Genomic DNA, 27,532 nt, shown 5'->3' with positions numbered 1-27,532 from the left:
CAGGAAAGCATTATTTTACTTGCATGCTAAAAATAGACTGTTGTCAGCTGCCTGCTGCTGTAGCTTTTTTTTTTTTTTTAAACACTTCATAACAGCACTACACTTTCTCTGTAACACGAAAACAGTATTTCTGACACAGACGGGTAGAACTATGGTTTCCCCCCACCACGGGCAAAGAGCTGATAAAACTAGTTCGTGCTAGATCTTAGAACAGAGGGCACCACTCAAGTCTTAAATGGCCTTTCCAAATGCTTGCAATGCATTTTCACACTGGTCAAAAACTTGAAGTTTCACGTAAAGTTATTAAGATACGGATATTTTAACACAAATGGCTCTTACTGTGCGGTTCGATCGTAGACATAACTTCCTTTTCAGATATTACTAGCTGACAGAAATGGTCTCCGATGTTGGCCAGGATATACTTCGCTGTGTCCAGATCCAGACCCACAACATTTTTTGATAAAGGCAGCCACAAGCTAATAGCCTCAGGGTCATACTTGTTCGGAGTTAAGAAGCCTTCCTCACGCAGTAACCCATGCTTATTAAACTGCAGCCTGTGGAAAGAGGGGTAGGGGGAAGGAGAAAAACCCATTACTTCAAATAGTTCATTACTTCACGTTCGTTCCAGTGAGTCAATGTCTATACTGTAAATGTGTAGACCATATGTGAAGGAGTTTAACACTTAATGATTGCGAAAGACATGACTAAACATACTCATCATAAGTGCTAGGCATGTTTAATATACTGCCCGTTTAAAGAAAAGGAGAAGGAGACTCAGAACGGTTTCTGTAGTAAGGCAGGTTTCCTAAAGACTTTGTTTAATCACCCCAAAATTATCAGGTTAACATCATCTTAAAATTCTGTTTGCTTTAAGGATCACACCCAGAGGAAGCAACAGTAAGAGATTCATCTAGAACCAGGTACAACTCAGAAATTAGAACACAAGCGTTACTTAAAAATACTACGTACTTAAATAACCACTGGTTTTGAAGTAGCTGCCAAAAGGTTTCAAAGAACCCAACTCTTTTCTACAGTGAAGTTTGAAGACTTATTCTCGAGTGATTCTGACAGGCAGAAAGAACGAGATCTGTAACTGTTAGTAGGTTATTAAATAAAAAAAGCAATCTAGAGTTATGCTTAAGTTTTCAGGAAGCTTTTTATTAAGTGCTATAGAGGGAAGTTGACTTCTGATGACAACACCTACTCACTGTATCACTGCGAGCGGCTAGAAAACATGCTGGTACTTGATTTTACAAAGAACAGCAGTTTTCAGACTTTGCAGATTTCACATTCAATGAACAGGGATTGTCCTGTTCACTTTGACTTCTAAACTGAAGGATTCAGCTGCAGTCCAAGTCTAAATTTTTTACTCTGAGAAGATGAATTAGCATGGCCTGTTGTGACATTAGCTGAAACGCTCAAACGTGTGTAACAATAATCCCAAGATTTACTACAATCTCTACCTGAGGATAAATCACAGATTATTAAGGCCTCTTCACGTTTTTAAGCCTTTAGCTACACGCCCTGCTTTTTTGGGTGTTGAATGAGAAGAGAGAAAGAAACCTCAAGAAACAAACAAAATGAAAAAGAACATTTTCTCATCAATAAAATGCCTGTAACTTTTCCGCTTTCAAGTTCTCTCTCTTCAAAAGGTCTTCAGGCATATAGTTTTTTTCTTCTACCTAGAGAGCCCCAAAAGAAACCCATTCCTCTGAAAATCAAAAGTAGAGCTAAGGATTGGTAAGCATTCTACCTCCCTTGTGGGAGCTCGTATTTGTTTTTCTTCTCTTATATAAAAGTGTTACTTCTTCCCTACATAACACAGTCTGTATCTCAAAGCATAAATGGGTGGGGGGAAAATAAGTAGAAGCACACAGCATCTGGACTTGAGATCAAAGAGTTCATGGAAAAAATTTACACAACTTGAAAACAAAGGAATGGACATGTTAAAAACAGCCAAACACAACAGTTTGACAACATCCACCCTGGGCTTACAGATGTGCTTCAAATAACAGTTTAAAACCTTTTTTGAAAGGGTTCCTTATGGTGGCTTAAGAACTAAAGAGGGAAAACAACGAGGGACCTCGACGGTTCAGCTCAAAAAAAAAAAAATAAAAATCATGCTCACAGGGGAAGATCTGAAGCTGCAGATCAGGTTTGGAGAAAGCAAACAGCACTCAGCGGGCTTTGCTCAAAGTTGCCTTGCTTCCCCTCCCCAGCTGCTCTCCTTAAAACCCAGTAAGCACGCCGATTAAATGTTGTAACAAGCCTAAAGAAACAAACTCCCGAGCATAAATTGGAAAAAGGATGGAGCAGCACAACATTAAACGAGGGCTTTGCCCATCGCTGTTCTGTCGTTCTGGGCTGAAAGGCCACGGTCACTTACTTTAACTCTTCCCAGCTGTAGATGTGTCTAACATTTCACGTGTCCCACTGCTGAACTCTGGGAGACACGCATGGAGTCCAACCTCTCCAGCACCTCCAGTACTACTGGGCTGAAGCACTCCAACTAAACTCCAGTTATCCTATTGGCATTCAGCCCAGAATAGCAAAACAAACAGCTCCAACTCCTGCCAAAATATTTTCTATTCAAATGAAGTTGTTATAAGATTTCTAAGTGCTAGAAAAACACACACAACCTCTCCTTGGTTAGGCATCCGGGCCTTATAGCTCAACAGCTACGCGCTGACAGCCAGCAGTTTTAAATCAGAGCCCTAAATGGGAACATGTCAACCACAAAGCTGCTCTTCACCTGGCCCAGGAAGAGAAGATTCGTGTTATAGCTAACTGTGAGCACTCAACAGCCCTCCTTTCAGAGGAAAAACACAAACAAGACGACAGACGCCCAACTCCGACGAGTGACTCACATTTAAGTAACACCAAGATCTATACAGTTAATATTTCTCTTACCTCCTGAAGTGAAAGAATCGACAGAAGACAGTGGACTCTCTCTGATCTTTGTTCTTTCGGTAACTGTCCAGACGGCATTCCCTGCATTTATGCAGGTGAGGTGCGATATTATTGCAGGAGCCATCCTGTACAAACGCCTCTCCGCTCTGCTGCAGTTTCTTCACTTTGGAAGCATCTGCTAAAATTGACTTGCGAACCATGACTGTGGGGAAGAGCAGTGAAAGTTACCCAACCTTTACTAAGCAGTTCACCACACAAAGGTGCAAGCAAAGGTCTTCTCATGGAAGAGACCTATGTCGACCTCTCCTGTACGTGTCACATTACACTGAAACAAAGCAATCCTAAAAAAATATTCGCTGTCTGCAGAAACTTGCTGAAGGTGTAGACCCATACACTCAAGTCATACAGCCTGGAAACCCAACCTTAACAGACCCCTTCACACCTCACATAAAATTATTTTGAAAGATGGGCTGCTTTCAACGAAAGCAGTTCCGCAACTATCAGGGCCTGAGTATCTGAGCATGGAATAGACTTCAAAAGCACTGAGGACGGAAGGACAACCCAGCCATTTTGCAGCCCTCAAGGTGCAATGGACTTCAGCATCTCGCCATAAGAGAAGCCAAACATCTCTCCTCCTTCCACACTGCAGGTGAGACCCAGCAGTGACTGCTTGGCTGGCTGCTTAGTTAAGGAACAGCATGTGGTAACACAAGACCAAGCAACATGAGATTGGAAAGACAGGGGGTGTGTGCAGGGAGATTCCCAGAAGCAGGACGATCAGCTGCACCATCTGACGCACAGCACAGACATTTAAGGAGCTGGACTTCTGGTGAGAACCACAGCAATTCCCATTCTGCCACACGTGGAAAACTTGGAGAGCTCAGCAATCAGAACTGTGCCACAAATAACACAAAGTGGCCTTTTTTATTTTTCTTCTTGACAGATTACTAAAGGAAAGTCCCTTTTGAACAAAGCTTTGTTGAGAACATCCACTTCTCGTTGCATTTACAAAATTTAGGGCCACAGCTAAAAAAGCAGTCTCATTACAACATCAGCTTCTGCATCCCAAACAGAACCCTGTTCCTGTAACCTGTTGTGCCACGCTGTTCTTGGAGATACTTTAAAATAAAAACCTTTGTTTCTAGGAATTATTTGTCCTTTTTTCCTTTTGCAGGAAAGAACATTTTTTAGTTTTATTGCATTCGCCTTGTGAAAGAACCTACAAATGACTCAAATTCCAGATCACTCACTCGCACAATCTGATCTACTATTTTTGTGTAGGTTACAAAGCATAGACTTGGATGAAATCACACAAGAACTACAAGGGCTTTCAAGTGACAGGAAGTTTTAAAAAATACTTGCCATTATCCTGGACCTTGGCACTTCCAGTCCAAAAGTTTTCATTTTCACTTCTCTCAAAAAGAGCCTCATTTGAATTTCTCCTAATAAAGAATTCCATGTCCATGTGTTCATCGGTCTTGTTTCCTTTTTGGCTGTTCTGGCTATTACAGTTGCTTTGTGATTTAACTCCAGACTCAGTAAAAGAGAGAAGGTGAGCATCGGAGGTTGAGGGCCGACAATCTAAAGTCCTCTGCAGTTCAACAGCGCTATTGACTCTTGGTATTGCTATGGGAGAGTTAAGGTGTTGCAACTGTTTTGCAGAAATGCATTCTTTTGGAAAGTTTGTTGTGGGCTTCATTAGAGGTTCATTTGTATTTTTCAAGCTGGTTTCTTTTCCGTTAGCTGGATCAGTCAAAGATGAAGATCTTGAGGTTGTCAAAGAGGTATATTTACCATTTTGATCATTAGGATTTTGCGTTTGTTCTTTAGATATATACGTCACTTTTGGAAAGGCCATCAATTCGTCCTTCAATGGTTTAACTCCAGCATTAAGACAAGAAGGATGGGTTTCTGGTAAGCTCCGTCTACATGTGCTGAAACGTAACAAGAAATACTTAGACAAGTAGGTATCAAACGAACCACAGCATCAGCTCTTCAAACCCAGTTGTGTTTAGATCTTGAAGGAAGAAATCTAACCACACACTTTTAATTCTGACATTCAAAGATGTAAAATTGTGTGAAGTACAATAGATTTATTATTGTTTTTTAAGAGCTGAAACCAAATGATAGAACTGTACAAGCACAGATGCACACACGTTTAGCTACTGTAGCTACTCCACTACCTTCACACAGCTACAGTTCCTTTCATTTTCTCCACGTCACTGTACAACCAAACACATTTCACTTGCACGCCTGTATTAGAAGGCTCCAATACTCAACAAACTTTAGCAGGGACTGTGCTTCTGGCTGATACTACTGTCTCAATTAAGGCTTGTAAAACTGCTCCCCCACAAAAAGATCAGATGAAAAGTCACATTTGCTGCAAGCCAACACCGCTTCTTGTAAAGGAAACAAGTTTTGTGTATCAGCTATCACACTGTACTAAGTACATAAATCTTTGTGACAGAACCGGGGGTAAAGGCACAACATTCTAACCCTCAGATTCTGCTTTTGGAAAGGAGCTGTGGTTTACACTCAGGAAAAAACAGTTACACGCTACAGTACGGTTCCCACACTTGCTCTACTCAGAAAGTTGAATAAAGCACAGCTTTCGTTTCAGACCCCAACTGCCTTTCCTCCTGTCACAGCTACCGTAGAAACTTGTATTTTTGAGACATGGATCCGATTGAAAAACACTTTGACTGTAACTCTAAAAAGTTAGTTTTATCATAGAAATGCAGCATCAGCTCGAATTTGTACAAGGAAAGTTTGTAGTGGTAAACTCAGTACTAGAAGGTTTTAAGCCCCATTGGACACTTCCTGGGCTCTGACAGATAACGAGTAAGTTTAGAGGCAACAAATACCTGTTGAGCAGCAATGGAATTGAGGGCCTGTACTTAATCTGTAAGCAGCTAGCCTACAAGACACCTGCCTGAAGGTGTCCTGTTTAGTTTTTCTTGGTGAGGCAGGTGGGGGACACGTCTGACAAAAAGCAGACACCATGGGAAGCCCTCCTGTACTTCCCATTTGTCTGTGGATGGGTACAATGACACAGGAATACCAGCTTGCAACACTGAAGGGCAGCTACCTCACTGGTTTAAAGACAACCCCAAGACATACACAGACACATGGCATAAGCAAGAAAATTACATAACCAGCACAATTAAATCTATCGCTTTTCTATGACAATGACTTGAGTTACTACAGTTCCATAAAAATTACTTCTGAGTTTACTCTAAGAACTTGAATTATTTTTGGAGAAGAGAAGTCCATGCAAGCATAAACTGATTCCTTACCCCTGAGGAGTTTCTGCACCAAGATTGGGAGGAGAGTTAGCTGGCAGGGGCAAGCCTTGATGCCTTTGGTCTTTATTAGCAGGAGTACATCCTAGCAATGCTTCACCAAACACCGTTGGTACTGACCGCACATGTCCCTGACTCTGAGAAACCTGTAAGTAAGATTTTAACAGTTAGAAATACTTAGAACACCACCACCAAAACAAATACTGCTTTACAGGGTTAAGCTTAAAAAGAAGAGTACAGTAATGATTGTTTAAAAGCTTGAAAACCATTCCTCACTCCATCCAAAACACAGAGAGACCTTTTAAACCTTGTAGCTTCCAAAAACACTGTTCCTGTTAATTTGTTCCCCTCTCCTCCCAGTTACCATCATAGACTTCAGGTGGTACACGTAACATTAAGGTGGAAAGGAAGATAGAAAGCTCTGCTCTTCTTTGTTACCACCAGTGCAATGATCTTTCTAAGTCAGTTGCAGTAATCAGAATTCAGAAATAGCTTTCAGAGCTCTTCCGAAAATCCCCGAGAAAATTAAAACTGTGAAGTCAGTTTGACATTACCAAAAATCTATACGTGAACTTCCCTGCAGTGAGGAAGTCTTTGTACCAGGATTCTACAGTGTTAAGTGAAGAAATCTTGTGCTGATTAAGTAACCAGCTTTATAAAGCTACAGTTCTTTAGGAATACAACAGGCCTATCGAATTAGCAAGAGACCTTAGAAACAGTTGTTTTCCATGAGACTCCCTCCTCAGCTCTCAAATCCATAGTCCACTCCCACATGCTCAACTTACTGCTGGAAGTTATGCTAGGCTCATTAACATCAACTCTGAACCATTTCCTTTCTGCTTTGTACAACACAGCTGTCAGACATCAAGGCAAGCTCTCAGAAAAACCTTGGAGTTTATTAACTCCACATTACAAGTCAGACTACTATCACACAGTGCGTTTAAGAAACAAGTTACAGCTTCAGCTTACCAATGCAATGTATTCACTCCACCAAAATCAAAGAAATAGAGCTGATTTTCCCTATCCAAGTACACTCACTTGCAACTATTCTCAAAATGCTTACAAGGCATTTCCCAAAGAGTAGAAGTGATAAAAGTCCCAGTCCTTAGAAGGAAGGTAGAGCAGAAAACCAGAACTAAATAAACAGCAGCACCACTTTAAGGAAAAACAAGCCATGGATTCAGATCATGGTAACGCTTCTGTAGTACATTTGGAATATGAAATAAAGACTGGCTTTGTATGCATTGAGTGAGTGGCTCAATGGCTGAATGTGCAGAAAGCTCAAAAATGGCAAATTGAGTGCTTGAAAGACACTAAAGGTACTCAAGCATGAGCTATAGCAACAACATAAGCAGAGTGTGATTGCAGTGCGCGAGCTACTTCATGCCGATTTGTGGCACAAACACTCTTCCTCCTCAGTAAATACAAGACGGATCACTCTTGTCATTGAGGAATCTTATCTTGTACTTGCTGCCTCCCTGCTGCATCCTTGCAAAGCCGTTACAGATTTCTAATAACGATATCCGGACAATAACTAAATCTACATACTGACTCAGCACAGGATTGACCGCACAGAAGCCAATAATCAAAATCCGAAACAAAACACAAATAAAAACATCCGCTACTGCCACCACTGAAGAGCTTCCTTAAGACTAGCCCCACCTAAAATGCAATTTTGAAGCACCAGGGCAAAAGTATAGGGTGAGTCTGCAGTACTGTTCTTTAGTCAAGCCAGTATTTTACATTCACATTTCTATAAAGTTACCCAGATCTTCTCTTGGCCTTTCAGGGAGCTTTCTTAGGACTGATACGTCCCACGTCACTCTCAAAAGAAATAAATATTGACACAGAGGTACTCTTATTCCCTTTTTGTACTGACACATTCTTCCAGACCATTGTCTGTGTAGCTCGAATCCTCAAAGCATGCAAGTGTCGCTAGAGTTTTGGGGCTTAAGTACAAAACTAAGTAGTTAAAGCATGAATGCAAAAAGCAAAGGCTACGCACCTGAGGACTGCCTTGTGCTTCACTGCACTAAGGAATACGTAACTAGGCAGGCTGATGCCTGAGCACAAGGAGGGGGCAAAAAACAACTCAGAAAACTAAAACCTGAACATCAAGGTTTAGTAACTGTTTCTCTGATTACTGCAAGGCGAGATGTTTTTACCCATGCCTAGACAAGTTTCAGTGAACACAACATATCCTCCCAGGGATTAGGTTCATTTTTCCACTTTTACAGCTAATCCTTATTTAAGGCCATTCTGAGAAATGTCATGACTAAATTATATAACACAGACACACGTAACACGGTAAGACATTACCTCGGGAGAAGATTTTGTGTGTTTAGCATCAACGCTTCCACTATTCTCTGTGGATTTCCTTTTCACACCCCCAATTTTTTTAGATTTATCTGGAATAGAAAGTGATCAAGATTAGTCCATTTTAGCACAAATTTCCGACTCGGTATCTGAAGTACAAACAATAACAGCTCTTACCACATTTCCCATTATTGTCATATATGATTTCGACGTGAATTAACTCTGGATCAAGAGTTTTTAAAGCTGGAATCTTGGAAAGGAAGAAAAACCACAGGAGTCAGATGTGAAAGTTACAGTTTGAATGTATTTATCTTAGGTGTTATGGTATAGAGTATGCTTAGATACTTGACATTTGTTATTTGACAGTTCTACCAGCAGCACGAAGTGATACAGAAACACTTTGGGGTAACAGATTGCACTGCACCACAGTGATCCCTACTTTCTCCTAGCATCAAACATAAAGGACAGAATTACAAATGGTACCAGTGGGGATATAAATAGAAGACCCCAACTGTTCCCCCATCTCTGCTTGTAAACCCACCTCAGCTGGTTCTTACCTCCTGACAGTTGACTTCCAGAGTTCGTGTAGCTGGATTACCATTCACAACAACTGCTGTGAACCACTGGGTAGATGGATCCAGGCTGTAAATTCTTATTTTTGAACCAATGATATTTTTTCCACCTTAAAAAATGAAAAAAAAAATGCTTAAGGAAAAGGGTGCACAAAGACCATCACGTTATCCAGATATCAACATGAATTTGCCAACAGTACTGGATGCAAGATGAGTAAGTAAAACAAGCTGAGAACCTTGAGACAACTTCCACATAGCTGAGGGAGGAAAATAAAAGCATGATAAAACCACGTTCCAGCTATCTGCTTCTCTCAAATAGTTCAATTAAGCTTCTTGGATGTTCAGACATGTAGCAGGAGCCAGGCTGACCTCCAAATTTCAGACAGTAAGCCAGATCAATGGACAAGGAAGCAGAGACTCTCTGATTAGATGGGGAATTTTCCCCTTTTACAGCATTGGAAATGACAACTCTAAGCTGTAATATTTTCCTTTCCACAAAAGCAAGATGTTTCTCGCATAAGCAAACATGACTAACAAAGACACATGTACGTACCAGTAAGCAAGAATTTGAGGCCAGCAAATCTAAAGATAACAATTTCAATTTGACTAAGGAGTAGCCTCTGTTTAAAGCTTTGGAAGTTTAAAAAACACTACTTGAAAACAGCAAGTAACTCCCAGGAATTTCAGTGGGAATTGCTACACGTTTGGTATCTCTTTCACAGGAGTCAGGACACCTATACACGCCTAAATTATGCACTCACTCTTACAACAGAAGGACTTAACATTGAATTCTCCACAATTCCTCACATTTTCCATTCATTGCTGCAAAAGCAGAACTAGTATTTTTTCTTTTTATAAAAAAGCTTTCATTCCTAGAACAGATTGTTATCATTTATACCACCAGCACAAAGATTTCCCTTTTGATTTCAGTATTCATTGATGAAGTTTTCTGCTACATAGTATGCTCTTACCTTGTACCAAGCGTGTTTCATCTAAGTGTTTCTTCACCAAAGCCTGAATTTCCTCGTTAACATTTTGATCATCCTTAAGATGAAGCCTGGAACTGTCCACATCCTATTTCAGAGCAAAATAAAGGGGTTGGTATTAAGGATTAAGCTTTTGATTAACCAAAAGGCATGAGTATTTAGAAACAAGATAGCAGCACTTCATACAAGTCCAACAAGTTTCTCATTATTCTGTGTTTCCTCAGTTCCCAGGATATCGTATTTATGGAAGCAGACATCACTTCCTTACCACTAACCTGGGACAACGAGCAACAAGCCAGCCTGGAGGGAGTTCTCCAGATCCACTTTAATATTGCTCTAAAAACCAAACAATCTGGCTTGGTCTTACTACGTCGTTAATGAGAACTAAGTTTAACCAAACTAATCTAGGATTAGCTTCTTAGAACCAGTGGACACACATTTTATAATAGCCCCAAACAGTTGTAAATGCAGATGCTTTGGGTTTTACGTTTCTAGTTACGTTATGGCAATAGTGCCTGGATCCAGTGCATGTCAAGGCACCTTATACATTATAAAACATTCATTATGAATGAAAACAGAGGCAGCTACATCTAAATTGTTCATAATTATTTAGCACCAGGTATTTACATCCTCCCCTTCTATTTTTAACTAAATAAGCTCCTCAAAAACATTTAGAATTTCTAAATCGGAAGTGGAGAGCAAGTTTTTAACAATGGCTCACAGTGCCAATAAAAAAAGATTACCTTTTTTATATATATATATATATCCTAAGCACTGTTCTGGTATTTGTAAGAAGCAGAAGGCTCAAGAGCCAGCGCTGAGAGAGCTGTTATTCAAGATGCCAGAAAATTCGCTTTCTCCACTGCAATATTGAGATGAGGCTTCCATATAAAGAAATCTTTACTTGCTTTTTGAGCCAACGCAGGCAAACTGACAATCTGCAACTTGCATTTAGTTTTAAGACGGTCTTTTGTTAGTTTCTCAGAATAAGTGGTCTACTTGCTGCCTGGTAACAAGTTAAAGTACTAGAACGTGAATGGTGGCATTACTAGCAGGCTCTACGTGGGACATCTACTACTAATTTCATTCAGGGTTTGTTGGGCCTTTTCTAGAAAGGTTAAATCCTTTCCCAGCAGCAGATCCTATTCCTTGCAATGCCTGACCAGTCAGTCATGCAGGGCAATTGTTTCAGCCTGCCTCTGCCTAATTTTCACTAACAAATTTTCCTCCTGGTGCTCAGAGGCATTACAATTCAACCACCTCATTTACATCCTGCCCACTTCCACAATGCTTTCAGTTTAGAAGTCATGTGTTTCCATTGAGCAGCAAGATTTATTCCAGACATCTCTGCAACTCCTTTCACAGCAATGGCAGTCATGGTCACAAAAGGGAAACATTCCAGATCATCCCCTGCCATCAACGTGATGCAACTGCTGCCACCTGAGCTGAATCTCTCTCCTGCTACACTCCCTCATCCAGCTGTCTTATGCGTGTCCTGGACACACACATATCACACCCAGAACTGATATTTATGAGTTGTGGCAACACACACCTACTCCAAGTTTGTACCCGTCTACAGCCCTGCATTCAGAACACATTAACTTCAGATATCTTCAATACCAAGATAAGACGATTTACATTTCACGTTTATGATGCCATACAAAGTTACCTGGATGGGTGTCAAGAGGTCTTTAGAAAGAAAAACACATCTCTCTTCGCCCAGATAGCGCACCGAAACCATTGATCCCAAACCAGCTTTGTCCACTAAGGATTTGTAAGTCTAGAAAAGTGATAAGCATTTTCTTAGAAGCAGAGTAAGATCTCATCATGTCTCATGCTCATTTTAATTAAAATCATTTTAGTTTTGCATCTGTTTCCCTGTTAAGGTCTCACATCTACACATAACTCTTAAGACAAAGTAAGTGTCTAATAAACTTTCTCATACAAGCCTAACAAAGCAGTTACTGGATTATACTTGAAATTCATTTCACTTATTAGGAAGAGTAAAGAACTGTGTTTAGGTGGCTGTCGTTAACAATCATTAACCATTCATCCCAACACGAATAATTTACTAGCTTGAGTAGTTCCAAATGAGGACGTGTTCAAGACCCCTCCTCATGGTAGAGCAGAGGAATAGCAAAGCACTGGAGGGCTGCTGCAGGGCTTGCAGGTGAGTTCCCAAAGCTCACACACCACTGATAACGTACCGAACGAAGCCTTAGTTTAGGCATGAATGATGACTTTGAGAGCCTCAGAGTTATACTGCTCCAGTCCAATGATGTTGTCTTCATGTAAACCAAAGGCTTTAAGAGCAGCCATGAAACAAAGATTTCCTTAAGAAGCCTCTGAACACTTCTAAATATGTACAAGATTAAATTTTGTCTAGCCCTTCAGCTAACAGCCCTGAGTGGGTATGGATCTGGAGCCTGGAACTTCACAAGCATGGAATAACTCCTCCTTATGCAAAAGGTACATTTATGCCCCATTCAAAAGAGAAAAGAAGGAAAAAAATCATTCTGATAGAGTATGTGTGGGTTTCTAAAGGACTGGTCATGCAAAGAAAGATTTTCTTCCCCTTTGCTGCTTTAAGTGGAGTTACAACAGCACTAGGAAAGGGGCAGTATCACTGTAAAAGCAAAAGCAGTCGCTCCAGGAGCTACTGGGCATTACACGTTTTGCAAAGCCATTCTATTTGCCAGAAACATACTCTCCTGTACACTCAGATCGCTGTAATCAAGATTTAAATAAATAAGTCCCCACGTGCCTCTTGTAACTCTTTCTTTCCTCCCTCGAGTGGTAGGAGAGGGGGGAAACATCTTTGCCAAGGCAAGTTCCAACACTGTGCTGTACTTTATCCTACCTCACTCCTACAATGAGCGACTTCACATGCACACTGCATGAACTGACCCCTTAAACACACCAGGGAAGGAAACCTCGAGCGTAAAACGGAGGTGAGAACTGTTCAGAGGCATGTAAAGAGACAACGCTAAGTTGAAATAAGCAGGATTTCAGAACATCGTATCAGCAACATCTAATTGTAGACGTATTGATATTACTGCGAGAGGAAGGAAATGAAGTGAACGACTCATCTCTCCACTTCTTCTCCCACCCTCTTTAGCTCTATATCCAGTAAATATCTGTTTAGGTCAGCTTTGCTTAAGACAAACCTCAGCTAAAACACAGAAGTTTCAATTACACTGCGTACATTATACCCAAAGTTAAGAGTATTAAACATGGCCTACAGCCTCATCATAATTAAAATACAGCAAATTTACATCTTTGTTTATTTCACAACGACCCTAGGAGTAGCAATATCCAAAGCAGTCAAGTAAAACTATACTGGCTGAATTCATTAGCAAAGAAAAATCCTCTGTTCACCTCCACCGGCTTATCTGCACTGCCAGCCATGCGTGGCAGTTGCAGGAAGCTTCGATTTCTGGCTTGGGAAGCGTAGCTCAGGTTTTTATATACACAAAAACTAGATCTCACAAGTGATCCGTGGCAGACAGCCATCATGTACGAGTCATTCAAATTATTTTTGTCTCCGATCATGAATTACTGAAGAATTAACAGTACTTGAGGCAAAGTACAAAGAACCTAAGACAGAAGTAGCGAGCAGAAAGCCCCGTGCTTAGCAGTTGGCCATGCAGAGCCCAAGCGAGTCAGGCCAACCGTGTACTTGCCATTGCAGGCCACTGGATAGGCGTTAAAGAACTGCCTTGAGTTTTTCTTTCGGCCAGCACCAGCTTTTGCTCCACCAGGAATGCTTTCATCTTGTGGCAGTAGACCTCTATCCATCTTCTTTTTTCCCATGACTCATCATCAAATTCCACACAAATCTGCAGAAACAAAGTAAATAGCTTAATATTCAATCCCATACAAGATAAACACGATAAACAACAATTTCTTCTAAAAAATTCATTAGAAACACGATGAAAACAAGAATATTGCCCTTCTGTCGCACAGTTCAGCGGTCAGTAGAGCATCCTAGACTGACTTAGTATTTGTAAGCATAGTTAAAGGTAATGGGCTCATCATCATTACTGTCACATAAAACGTTACCATTCCTATGTAACTCGATGACCTTCCCATCTCAAAAAGCCCTCTATTGATCAAGGGGAGTTAACTGGGTTAGTTGGCCCACCGGTGTTTACAGGCGGGGAAAAAAAACAAGCAAGCAAAAACAATCTTTAAGGGACGGCGTAGTACAGTAGCACATCTACTTTCCACTAAATTTAGGGTGTTTCATGACTTGTTTTTCCAGAAATGTTTTCAGAATAAGAGTCCCAAAGAATAACTTCAGTTATTTTGTTGGAAGCCCAAGTGAGAGTAAGTGAGTAAAGGAGGTGAAATTGCATAGCGTGGTCCTTTCCTGCCTGCTTTTAAGTGGTATTCATCTCTCCAAATCTCTGAAGCACGTATACAAACTTTTCAAGAGGAAAGCAGTTGTCACTACATGATAAAAACACGTTTTCTCAACCAGTTTCTTTGAGGTGGCATTGCCATTCTTTGATAAGCGACGCAGAGATGATCAAAAGATGGGGGAGAATACACAAATAAAACCTTGCCTGGCTACAGGAATTTAAATAACTCGGTAGAGAACGACACCTTCAGAAATCTCTCCTCCTTCCCAGGAAATATCACCGTCCTAAATATAGCGCCTAACTCTTTTACCCTAGAAGTGGAGAAGCCTTAATTGAGCGAATCTTAGAAACTTCCCCTTGCGTTCAGCTTCCCTGCGAGGGGAGAGGCAAGTAAGAGCACGCACGCCGAGAGGCGTTATCGCAGGCAGGAACTGCAGACCTGCCGGGCGCAGAACTGAATTTAGGCATTCTGAAGTTCACGGAAACGGTGAAAGAGATAAGCAAACAGCACAACCACCAGAACCAGAAGGGCTTGTTTTGGTTGGAGCATCAACACTGCACAAACAGGAAAATACAGTTGAAAAAAATGCTTCCCAACATCACAGGCAGTCTTTCATTTCTGTAGCTCGATCCTGACGATCTATGAGAAGCAAGGTGGGAAAGGTTAAGGATTTCTACTCTGCTGGATGCTTTTTTCAATCCATCACTATTTCAGGTGTTCCTAGACATTGTTCTTCCTTGCAACAGAGGGAAGGAGGCAGCATGTATTTTGGAACAAGAAGTTCTTCGTGCCTCAATTGTCTGCTTCACAACTTCTATGCTTTTACCAGAGAACGCACGAAGTTAAATCGCTTCTGGCGGCACCGTAACCAACTACAAGGCACACAGCGGAGCGCTGAAGTCCCCGAGAGCACCTGCTCCTTCTCCCTTTCAGTCCCAGAGAAAGCCCTGAAGAAGTTTTCTGCAACAACATCCTCCTCTGCGCACCAAGCAAGGGTCGGGCACGGCTCCGTGGGGCAAGCTCCACCCCAGGTACACGCACGGGACGAGAAGCTCAGCCTCCAACAGCTCAGGACTCTGCACAACACACCCCAAAGTTTGCACGTTCAAGAAAGAAATGGAAAGCTGAGCTTTCTTCTTGTTCAGAAAGGTGCTTCCTCGGTTAAGCAGAGGTCACAAAACTCTCCCCATTAAAAAAAATAAGGCAACAATTTTAATGGGAAGACTTGTCACGGGTCAGCCTGACCAAGTCACTTGCAGAAACAAACGGGAGTACCAAGATTCTGTTACTGTAATGGAGTTTTGGCCTTCGCAAATATTTTATACCCTAAAAATCCTTTCAGACGTGCTTGGACAGCTTTCCTGGCTACAGTTCCTAAAGAGGTGCTTACAAGCTTCTGTCAAACCCTCCTGATGCCTCCCCAGAACACACAGTTAATGAATTACACCAAGCCTGCAATAACTGATGGGCCACAGAAGCAGCCCACCAGCAATCACCATTAAGCAGCAGCCACCATGCAAGAAGAGCCTGAGGAGCCTCCAACCCCCCACACAGATTTGCTACATCTGCGGCACTGATTGAAGACAACAGAAGCACTTGTTCCTTATCAGCTTCTCCAAAGAAGAAGCAAGAAAAGCCACCGCTCCAAGAAGGAGCATTTCGGTCCCAGAAGCAACTCCAGGGGAGAAAATTGTTTACAAACAAGGTCTCCAACCGTACTTGGGAAACACGCAAACGCAAAACCTCCGCAAAGGGGCTACAATAAAAAGTTCTGAAGGCGCTGGTGGAACGCAACCCAACTCCAGTTAGTTTGGGGCCATTTCCAGAAACAGCGCGAGCACCGCAGGGACTTTAGCCGGGGGTGCACACGTGTGCCAGGTGGGCAGGGAGCCTCACGGGGTTAGGTTTTCTCCTTCTTCCAGCGACCTCTCCCCCAAAAGCAGGGGGTGTTTAATGGGTACGACACCCTGCACGCCTCGTACCCAGAGGCACGCAGCGGGTCTCCAGGCGGCGAGGCGAGCAGCCCGGCCTCCCGAAGGCCTCTGGGCCAGCTCCTGATTACCTTAAGGTCGGGCTTGGATATGTCGGTGTGCGAGACGGCGCGGATCCTGCCCGCCTTCCAGGGCCATTCCGCCACGCGCTCCGTGTCCCAGGGCCCGTCGTCGTCGCCGAGCAGGCTGAGGAAGCGCTTGCCCACCAGCAGCGACCAGCTGCCCTCCAGCCTCAGCACCATCTTAACTCATGGGGGGAGGATGGGGCCGAAGAAACGGAGGCAGCGGCCTCCCCCTCCCTCCTCGCAGCCCCCCCCCCGTTAATTAAGCAGAGGGAAGGGACCCCCCCCCCTCAAAGCGGAGGCCCCCAAGGCCTCTTTGTTCCTGCCTCCCTCTCAGGAGCCCCCCGAACGGGGAAGGAGGCGGCCGGGCTCCCTGCCGAGCGCCCCTCGGCCGAGCCTCGCCCGCTTCCTCCCCTCAGCCTCGCCCCCCCGCGGCCTCCACACAGCGCCGAGCGCGATCGCGCCGCTCCCCCTCAGCCACCGCCGCCGCCGCCGCCGCCGCTGCTCCTTAGCCCCGCCCCCGCCGCGCCGCCCGCCGCGCCCATTGGCTGCCCGTCACAGAGCCTCCCGCTGCGATTGGTGCGGAGGGGCGGTGCCCGCGGCTCGCTGGCCCCGCCCCCGAACGGCTTCTCGGTGTGTGGGGGGGGAATGGTATCCTTCCGCAAAGAGTCCCCCCGGACATCCGCCTCCGCGGAGGGTGCGGATGGGGCCGAGAGGGAAAACCGGTACATCTGGGGCCGTTCCGCGCCGCGCCGCTTCTATCGGTGCGGCAGCCGAGCCGAGCTTTAACCCACAAGTGCCTCTTTTGGAGCCGGCGGAAGGATCCGCGGCAGGCCGACGGGCGTGCTGCGGTCCCTTATACGTGCGATCCGCGGCGTACTCAGATATAGCACGGGGGGAGGGGGCACCTGGCGGCCGCTCGTGCGCATGCGCGCGGTGGCGAGGTGCACCTGCGGGGGCGCTGCGGACCGCCTACTGCGCATGCGCACAGGGCGCGGGGCGCCGCCACCTGCCCACCGGGAGCCCCTGCGCATGCGCGCTGCTGCCCAAGGGCGGGTGGGGGTGGTTCGTGGCCGCCATCTTGTGTGGTGGTTTGAGGCTGGGGGGGTTGGGGATAGGGGGCTCCCGGGCGGCAGGAGGAGGTGCAGGTGGCGAAATTAGGTCTTCCAGAGGTTCCTTAAGGGTGTGGAGAGCTTTTGGGGTGGTTTATGTAGCCATGTTTAAAAGTTAATGGGTTCTGCCACTTCCCATCCTCTGTTCCTTTCATGGTGGACCTCCATGCCATTGTGAAAGGCTGAGGCAAAGGTCATAAAACCAAGAAATTAAACTGAGAAAATGGTGACGAGCAAGGTGGTTGTATTGTGAAGTAACCTAGCAAGACACACCACTCATCTTTTACCACAAAAATTTCCCATATGATGATGTGGGAGGAGGAAGAACAAAAATGAATGAAGTACACAAGGCAAAGAAGCTATTGAGTCATCCTGTTCAGGGAAAGCAGACAGCGTTCACCTCATGTTTTCTCCTGGCTTCTCTCACGACGAGAAACTTCTCAGGCCCCAGACTCCCACCAGCGCTGCTGCAGACAGGTTGGATACTCCTGTCGTCATCAGATCTCTTCCACCATTTTCTCAAGGATGTGGCGCTACTTGTGCTAAGTGTTTTCACAGAATCACTAAGGTTGGAAAAGACCTCCAAGACCATCTGGTCCAACCAGCCCCGTACCACCAATGTCATCCACTAAACCATGTCCTTAAGCACCTTTCCATGAACACCCCCAGGGACACTGACGCCACCCCATCCCTGGGCAACCCGTCCCAATGCCTGACTGCTCTTTCTGAGAAGAAATGTCTCCTCATTTCCAACCTGAACCTCCCCTGGCACAACTTGAGGCCATTTCCTCTGGTCCTATCACTAGTTACCTGTGAGAAGAGGCCGACCCCCACCTCTCTACATTTAAAAGCTTTTCCAACCAGTTTGCTGTAGGACTCTCCACTGAACGCTTAACTACTACATTCAAACGCTCTCATGTATGGCACAAAAATTCCTTGCTCACCATGATGAGGGAATTCCTGTCCTTCGTACTGGGGATCAGGCAGCCCAAATACCCAGGTAACTTTCAGACTTCTTCGGTGATTCCTAGCAGTGAGGTGAACCTGGCATTATGCAGCGTTTTCAGCAGGGAAAATAAACGAACAAAAGTGGATCGTAGAAAATGAGTCTAATGCATGAGCAACTGCACATAGCCTGGAGAAATTATCATTAACAGCCATCAAAAGGAAGAATAGGTAAGTTTGCTTCTCAGATTTAAACATGTAGTATATAGTCCAGGCCTACAAAATGGAACTTGTGATAAGATGCCCTATAAAGCAAGCTGTATTTGAAACTACCGAATTACTTAATTACTGGTTTTGCTATTATAACAGCAGTTGTACACAATGTATTGTACATCCTACAGTGTGCATTGTATACCCTCCTTATTTAAAGCCCTTCGTTTTTATGCATGGAAAACACTTGGCCTCAAAGGGTAGCTGATTAATATATACAGGAAGAGAAGTGTTAGGCAATAAAGAATCAGTTTTAGCTGATACAATAGACCTAACTGTTGGTAGCACACCAGTTGGCGAAGGGTAAACATTTTCTGCAGGCACCATAATAAAGAAAAGCTTTAAGGAGGGATGTGAAAGACACCAGTGTGGGGTTTGTGAATAACCAACTCCCACGTGCAAAGAGTAGCGTGAACACCAGAAGTGGTTGTTGGACAAATGGCACGGTTTGGGTCGGATACCAGCCTGGAGGGCCAAGAGTAAGAGAGCAAGGACAGGATGGTAACTGGGGTGATGTTGTCCATGGATGTCCTTGGAAGTTAACTTACACTTTTGAAGTTAACTCACATTTTTGAAATAACAGATGAGCTAGTGGCAGGGTGCTAAGAGAAGAGTCACCTGATCAAAATGCAATGTTCTGAATATAAATAAAGTAAAAAAAAAAAAAAAAAAAAAAAAAAAACAGCAAAGACCAGATGAGAAGATGGCAAAGTAGACAAAGTACAAGTTGAGAGGAGTCTGGACAAGTAAGTAAATAAATAAATAAAAATCAAGCATTCTGGGTGCAAGCTAACTTTCCATCCTGAAAGAGCAGAGGTATCCAAAACTCAGGGGCTAGAAGCTGAAGACATTTATTTTATTATTATTATTATTATTCATTATTATTATTATACGTGGGGAAGATAATTAGCTACTTCCTTCACTTCGTTACTTCATACTTCCTTCACTTCATTAGCTACTTCCTTCACTTCCCAAGGATTCTTTATCCCTTGAAGGATTTAGATCATGACCGAATATCTTTTTAAAAATTATCTAGCTCCTTTAGGACATACAAACGTGGGGTAACCAGTGAAATTTTACAACAAGAATTGGAAGATGTAAGATGTTAAATTGTGACTATAAACATCTACACATTTGTTGCATAATTTGAGAATATTTTTCCCAATCCACTTAACCAGGATTTTAACCATACAATACTGAACAAGAAATACTTACGTTTTTTTAGCTGCTTATTTTATCGCTACTCGCAATAGTCTCCACAATAACTTACATCTACTAGAAAAATTGTACGTATAAATGTATACTCACACCGTGTGCTGACAGAAATATCAACATGTTCAGAAGTAGCTTTCAAATAAACTATCACTATGATAATGGCACAGATGCGAGTGTCTCACTCTGGTTTATATACATCTGAGGAGCAGAATGCTATTCCAAGTACCTGCAAAACAAACTCTTGCTATAAATATGCAGAACCGATTAAATTACAAAGCAGTGCATTTCCACCTGTTCTTCAGCCTGCACGGAGTCTTTAACGTATTTTTTACAGGCAGTTCTACCTTCTGGGTTGAGATGCTAATAAGTAAGCCTTTACCTCCGATTTGAGCAAGGAGTAATCTGTGCAAACAGGTGCTCTTTAAACAGTAAGCGCAGAACACACTTGAATAAATTCTTTCTTTCGGCCACCATTTGGTAGGTAACGGCAGGTCTCTCTTGTTTTACTAGGAAAAAAAATAATGGGTAAGAGGCTTTGGGTGAAGAGACTTTTGTGTTTAACGGTACACGTGGTAAAAGTTCTCAATAGCCCATTTTGTAACTATCAATGCCAAAAAATGTCCATATTCAAGAATTTAAGCCTACTTGTCTGCATATACAATCTGGACATGCTATTCAAATGTTTGTGCTTGGAAGCTGGGGTCCCACTATCTAAAAGCATTAGATATCATCAATCACAAATGCTTTGTGAGAAAAGGGCATTTTGTTCGGAGTAGGGCCGGCAGCTAACATTAAGTTTTTTGTTCTCCAAAGATATATTCTCTGATAAATGAGGGCAGGTGGTTTTTCAGCACTCTCCTCCTGCATTTCCAAGTTCAGCCTACAAGTCTGCGTGCAGTTAGGACAAATGCTTAATGGGCAGCACAAGATCTTATGGATGCTGTTTTTTCTTTAACCTCTCCATGTCAACATTTAAAGGTCTAAGGTCTCAACCAAGCCCCCTTGGATAAGGGGCTGCACAAGCAGAGAAAAAGAATGTAAGTGCATCACCTCCTCCCGTGATTAATGACGAAGGTGTAAGGACACGTACTAAAGGGTGAAAGCAGAATACCACAGTGCTGGTCAGCTAATTAGAAACATGGATTTGGGACATACTTAGCAGCTTAATTTCCTCAGCATGTCTTGAAATACAGGGCTAAAGAACAAGCGATAGCAGATTACTAGAAGCTTTGTTATTCACCAGCACCCAAACTGATGTCGTTTAATTGTTCCTCTGACAGATAAAGTGGATTGGTTACTGCTCCTGTTCAATCCAGCTCTGGTTGTTGGGTGAAAAGATAAAAGCCTGTATGATCTCATTTCTGTGGCTCAGTCACGTTACCTCAGCACATCTCACGCGGATCAGCTCTGCAGACTAGCACAACTAGTTTTGTCTCTTTTTTTCCGTCCTACTCTCTTCACCATAAATTAAAGTGAAATAATTTGCCTTACGTTGGTTAATACCTGCTCCTCACGTAAAGTTAAAGGCAGCATGTATTTGGGCACAAAGGGCACAAAGTACATTGCAATGCTCCACAAAGTTTGTTTCCTTATTGAAAAATCCCGTAAGGAATGCTAAATTCACTCTTTTCCTTTGACATATGTGCTCTACAGTGGAGGGTAATTTGCTTTTCCTTTGCTAAGGATGAGTTAGTAGGATTTAGATTCGCTGTCACAACTATAGAAACAGGGAATTGCGAGAGGACTTTCAGGATAACAAATCAGGATTGACTGTTAAGTTTTGATTGGCCATTAATTAATTATTAAATTGGATGTAAAGTAATGCCCAGGGACTGGGACTGGATGTTAATTTTTTTTCAGATGAATTATAAAGTTAAACAGGTATTCGTAGACAGAGTGATGCAATAGCAACCTTTAAAAACTAACCACGAGCAAACATTAGACATGAGAAGTGTGGTTAGTAGTTATGTGCAGATTTGATTTTTCTTTGGAAAAAAAAAAAGGGCCTTTCCCTACAGGTGTTACTACTTTGTCATCTATTAATTGAAAGGGTTCAGGATATAATTATTTCAATTAAAGAATACAAATCAATATTACCTTGAGGGATGCAGTTGGATCAAATCTCAGAGAGCACAACGCAGCAGGAACGTCGTGGTGATACCGCTACCCAGGTACGCAACGAGCTGAGAAAGCTGAGTCAAGTTAGGCAGTGAACTGCAAGCAGCGTTATTTAACAAAGTGAAGAAAATTGCTCTTTGTTAATTAGCTTTGCTTCCAATAGCCTCACAACAGACTGAGAGCAAGTCACGTTATTCATATTCTGCTCCTTAGCAATGCCCAGGCTCTTTCACTGCTGAAATAATTTAATGTGGAGTCGGTGAAGGCCAGTTAGCCATTGCTTCATTCCCTGCCAGTGCTAGAGAGGCTCTTATGGTATGTTACAAAGTGCTTCCTCCTGTCTCTTTTAAACAACACTCTTGTAACTGAGTTTCTTCCCTTGGCAAAAACGTTATACTTTTCCCTGGACGGGAATTTTCAGCAACTCAGGGTTCCGGGAGGTGTAGCAAGGCTTTAGGTCAGTGAGTGCTAGTGTATTTGGCAGAAATGTTACTCATATTGACGGAGCCTGCTACATACTTCCCTAGGACTGTTTGGACAAAATTTGCAGTGCTATTTTTGTTTTTTTGAAAACCCTATTTGTCTTCTGTTGAAAGTACTTGGGATGCTTTTGACCTTGGTAATTTGATGCAATTTTTGACAAAGTAGTAAACACAGAGAGAGACAGGGGTTGTTGTGAATTACAAGTATGCAATTTGGAGAACTTTGCTTGGTTGTGAACGTATGTTCACTAAAAAGAGGCTCGACGTGAAGAAGGCTCTTGACAGTCATCATCACGGGTAAGTTGTTTATACTTGCACCTTACCTGACGCACTGTAAATCCTTCTGCTCCCCACAGAGGATGCTGACTTCTCTTGGCTCTAATTCTTTCATCCGGCCACTTACCAGCTGTCCTTTGAACTGGAGCAATGGGTGTTTGGTAGAGAGTGTTAGCTCTTTTATCTGCTAGTGTAATAGCTCTTGATTCCAGGAGGAAAATACAGGATCTCCTAACGGCAAGGGTCAGCTGAGAAATAGCTTTCTTGGAAATTCAGCATGTGCTGCTGCTACCATGCTAACAGACTAATGTTGTTAACTAAAAAAAGGGGGAGAGAGAGGGGAATATAACGATCCCAGGTATTGGTGAACGTAAAAGAACTGGAAATATTTAAAATTGTAGATTTCTAAATGTGACCTAGTTGCTATAGCACAGAACTGGGAGCCAGATCTGGCATCTAGCGCTGAGTGTATTATTAGGCAGATACGTTAATTCACTTCATTTCTCTCTAAGATGGGGATGACAATAATCATTCTCGAATCTATAGTTCTTATGAATTGCTTTGTGTTGTGCACCTGAAAGATGATGAGCTACTAATTAAACATTATTTTAATCCTCAAATTTCCTTTTAAACTTTAATAAGTGTTTACACTCCCTAATGGCAGGGAGGGAAAAAAGCACGATTGTGAAGCAGCTGCTAAGAATTTTTCCCCAAAGATGTTTAATATTAAACGGGGATTGAGTCATCTGCTTCAGATAAGGGGAGGATGCAAGAAATAATATATAAGCAAGAGGAGAGATGGAGTCAAAGCAACAAAGAAGCTGCAACCCCTGTCCCTTTGAAGGAGCTTCCACCTTCCCCTGCTCTCAGCCCGAGCTGGAAATACGCCCTGCGACTGCTCGGCAGCTTAGGTGCAGCTGGGAGGGTTGGGGAGTTTTTCGGTCTCGCCTCTCCTGCCGCGTGCTGTGGCCAGGCAGAGGGGAGCCCTGGCCAGTTCGAGGGGACGACAGCTGGGTTCCAACCTGAAGCCTGCAGTGCAGCGGGACGTCGGTGCTGGAGCTGGTAATTCTGATGTGCTTGGCCGTATTTGTCGCTGTAAAACTCTCAGCAATTTCCTGCTCCTTGCTGTGAAGCTCCCCGCATCAATCGCACGTCAGTAAAACTAACAGATTCTGCAGTCATCTCTCTTCACAGTTGTCAAAGACTAATGCCTGTTCTCCGAACACTAGATTTTTTTTTTTTTGCCTAAAGTTAAAACAACAGATTCAAAGCAAAATCCTGGCTCCAGGGAAACCAGGAATTTCATCCGTGTTTTTTTTAAGAGACTACGTTAATCCCGTCTTCTCCTAAAAGGAAGATTGCAAACTGTCTTGCCCCTTACCTCTTCTAAAAAGCGTGAGAACTCAAAACTGAACTTTTGTTGCTTCCTAATACCTAGTGCCCTTACTAGCATGATTACTAAGCTGCAGTTCTCAGAAAACAAAACAAACAAAAAACCACAACCACCAAATAAACAAACACCAAACCAGAACACCTAGATGAACAACTTTTCCCAGTTTCCTTTGCAGAGTAACTTGTGCTGTAGCATTATCTTTGAGTGCTGTTTCTAACTCTTTTTTTCCTATGCGTAAATCACCACGGAATAAAATTTACAGTTGAAGTTTTCTAATGAGCATATAAGAGGCACCTCCGAGTCACTCCCAGCTCTCTTGTCCGGCAGACTTGGACACACAAACAAGGTGTGGCTTAAAACCTGTGTATCTGCCTCGGGACAGCTGGAGGTGGATCGCGGGTTTGCCTCAGAAACAAGCAGGAAAATATTGTAGGTGACGGAAGATGCTTGATAAAGCTGGAAGGGATTTTATAAAAGCCATGTTGGAAAAACAAAACTCAGCAGATCACTGAGGACTTTGAATTTTAGAGGGCATGGCTGCACGTCAGGTGCTGGTTTCCCTGCCTCCCCCCACGGAGCTGATCAGCAGTTGCGCCCCTGGTTGCAGCAGCTGTGGGATGCGTCTCACTCTGCCTAACATGTAGGGCACAAGCTGCCAATACAAAAAAAATGCGCATTTAACAAACTTCTTCTGCCAGCAGGCATCTAGTTGTCTGGGCATTCTCCGTGGGGAGGGAAGAGAAGCATCTCCAGAAGGAGATTCCTACTGGAATAAGTGTCAGGAGTAAGTGGGACAAATCGCCCCCTAGAGATGTCTTACCTTCCCCAGCTTCTGCAGAGGTCCCTGATGATTGATTTACGCCCCACCCGTTCGTTTAGGGTAAATGCTGAACTAGACACTAACAGAAGGTGGGACGGAGTGGGTGCTGCTCTCAGGTTCAGACATTGTTGCCTGAATTAGGTAGGCACTGAATTCATTTTCTTTGTCACTGAAAGTTGCTGTGAATGAATGTCGGTGCGAGACACTAATGAGCTGATGAGCAATACAGCGTGCTTTCAGGGTTCACAGGTTTCCCGTGGGACAAATGACCTTATGAATACTAGAAGAATAAAGACAGGAGTCGCAAGAATTGGTGGTGGCCATAAAAGATCTTTTAAAGAGGGAAAAAGAGAAAAAATTACTCTTAAAGTTCATTCTTGTATCAGAATATTTCAAACTACCTCTATTGTTCGTACACGGAGTGCAAAATTGTAATTTATGCTCACAGGCTATAGAAGATACCAAATAATTTAATCCCGTGTAAGAATTCTGAGCACTTACGTTCCCTAGCACAGCGTTTGTTAGACATGGTGCAGTGTGAAGGAAGGATCCTTTTCTAGGTTTGCCATCTTAATCCAAATGTTTGCTCCCCAGATTTATCTTGTGTGGGCTTTCAAAATTAACAAGCAAGTAGCGAAAATGGAAGCTTAACTAGCAATAGGAAATCTGCTTTACAAGCATGCTGCTAGCATAAGAAACCAGGGTGTGCTGTAACTGCTAGGACTTGGTGAGCAGGTCGTGACATCTGATGGCTTACAAATGCTGTGCTACAGCGTGCGACAGGGATGGGATGTTGCTACTCGTTCACCCCGGGACTGGCATTATTACCGAATCTCTTTGCACTTACATTTTCCTCTCTGGCATTAGCAAATATTTACCCACCTTTAGAAAGTACCTTCCCTTCTTGAGAGAAGTCCCGAATTAAAGCAGGGTAGCGTTACCGCCAGCAGCAGGTAATCCTGTTAATCTGCCCCACGCCCTATGGGTATATTAATTATGCTCAATGCCACTTGATCGCTGTGCTTAGATGGACAAAGGCTATTAAAGGGATTAACTCTTCATGTCTGCAGCTGCCCACCGTGCGTGTTTACTATAGCCCCAACCCCAGGACTGAAATCCTCCTCCTCACAGCGAGTAGGAGGAATGCACTTGACTTCTGCGGAACCAGAAAAGCCATGTCCTGACCCAGTTGCCAGCAAGATGTTTGTTACACAAAGGGGTTGCCGAGCGCTCCGATAGCTGCCACGCTGCTGCCACCAGGAGAGACAACTTCAGTGCTAACTTCTGGTCTCCGCCTGCCATACCAGTTCTGCAGAGGTGTTGTAAGGTTAAAACTGCCTCACGCTGCACTCTGCTGCGATAGCCGCAGCTCACAAAGTCACGTCTAGACGGCTTTCTAAAATCTTAGCCGGAGACAAGTGTGCTGTAGCTTCAAAGCTGGCCCTGCTTTGAACTAGAGCTCGGAGCAGATGACCTCCAGAGGCTACTTGCAGCCTAAATTATTCAGATATTCTACAAAGTCAGGTGTAGCCTCAGCGGCGTGGAGCTCAGCATAAATTGAAAATCACCCCCTGGATACCGAGGACGTACTTGTAGCTGTCTCAGAGAAAGCTCCGTGTTGCTACAGCAACACCTTTATCAGTGCCCTAACTGCTTTCAGGGTAATGCTGGGGAGACGGTGTGATTCACTGGCACATTTCTCGGGGAGTGTAGATGCATTTTCACAGTCCTGCCCTTGGCAGTGAGAGATTCATTGGCTTTCTTTTGTCCATTTCATTCCATTTCGGTGGTACCTGGGAGAATCGCCAAGCTGTAATAGACAACAGAGGATGGCTGGAACTGGGTCCGAGGGAGAAGAGAGTACAGAAAACACCATCACCTGCATGCACTGCAACTGAGAGTCTCTTACTGGAGCTGGGAGGGAGAGTCTGTGCTCACACATACTTCTCCTAGCAGCTCAGGAGGTTAGATCTTGTAGCTTTCCAGCTGGAGCATGGCTGGAAACTGATACGAGAAATTGAGTTCCAGAACTAAGTCTCTTGTTCCGGTTGTGTGGTAGTTTGTGGTACCAAAGCAGAGAACTTTAGGAGTCCCAGTTTCCATTTCCAGCTGTAGCCTTTCTAGATCTTTTGCTGACCAGTCAGACTGGATGACTCTTCGTGTAGGAAAACTGCTCCTGCTTTCCTTGGGCAGGCACACATCGCTCAGAGATGTATTCAAACATTGTCACGTCTCAGTACCAAAGGCTGGGAGTGCTCAGCGTGCTATTCCCACACGGCTCGCTCTGACCTTCCTAAGTTGTAAGCAGGTACCAGTCAAGAAGCCATTACTTGGTCCCATCAAAAGTGAGTGTGTTGGGTCTGTCTGGGATGGAGTCACCTTTCCCTGCAGCAGCCC

The 27,532-nt window shown here is 43.5% G+C and overlaps 1 protein-coding gene across 1 annotated transcript in view; it reads right to left on the bottom strand.

Annotated features, from left to right (window-relative positions):
* Positions 1-16,764, bottom strand: part of KDM3A (lysine demethylase 3A) — a 29,755-nt gene extending 12,991 nt beyond the window's left edge. The window contains exons 1-11 of the mRNA XM_035323609.1: positions 16,514-16,764; positions 13,770-13,925; positions 11,756-11,866; positions 10,072-10,174; positions 9,086-9,210; positions 8,706-8,778; positions 8,532-8,620; positions 6,207-6,358; positions 4,273-4,844; positions 2,911-3,112; positions 340-554 (exon numbers count right to left, since the gene is read on the bottom strand). Of these exons, the coding sequence (XP_035179500.1) occupies positions 340-554; positions 2,911-3,112; positions 4,273-4,844; positions 6,207-6,358; positions 8,532-8,620; positions 8,706-8,778; positions 9,086-9,210; positions 10,072-10,174; positions 11,756-11,866; positions 13,770-13,925; positions 16,514-16,684 (1,969 nt within the window). The 5' untranslated portion in view covers positions 16,685-16,764. The remainder of the gene's footprint in view (positions 1-339; positions 555-2,910; positions 3,113-4,272; positions 4,845-6,206; positions 6,359-8,531; positions 8,621-8,705; positions 8,779-9,085; positions 9,211-10,071; positions 10,175-11,755; positions 11,867-13,769; positions 13,926-16,513) is intronic.
* Positions 16,765-27,532: the final 10,768 nt, after the last annotated feature.

This window comes from Oxyura jamaicensis, chromosome 4 (assembly GCF_011077185.1).
Source record: "Oxyura jamaicensis isolate SHBP4307 breed ruddy duck chromosome 4, BPBGC_Ojam_1.0, whole genome shotgun sequence".
NCBI lineage: Eukaryota > Metazoa > Chordata > Aves > Anseriformes > Anatidae > Oxyura > Oxyura jamaicensis.
This window is presented reverse-complemented; position numbering and strand designations above follow the sequence as displayed.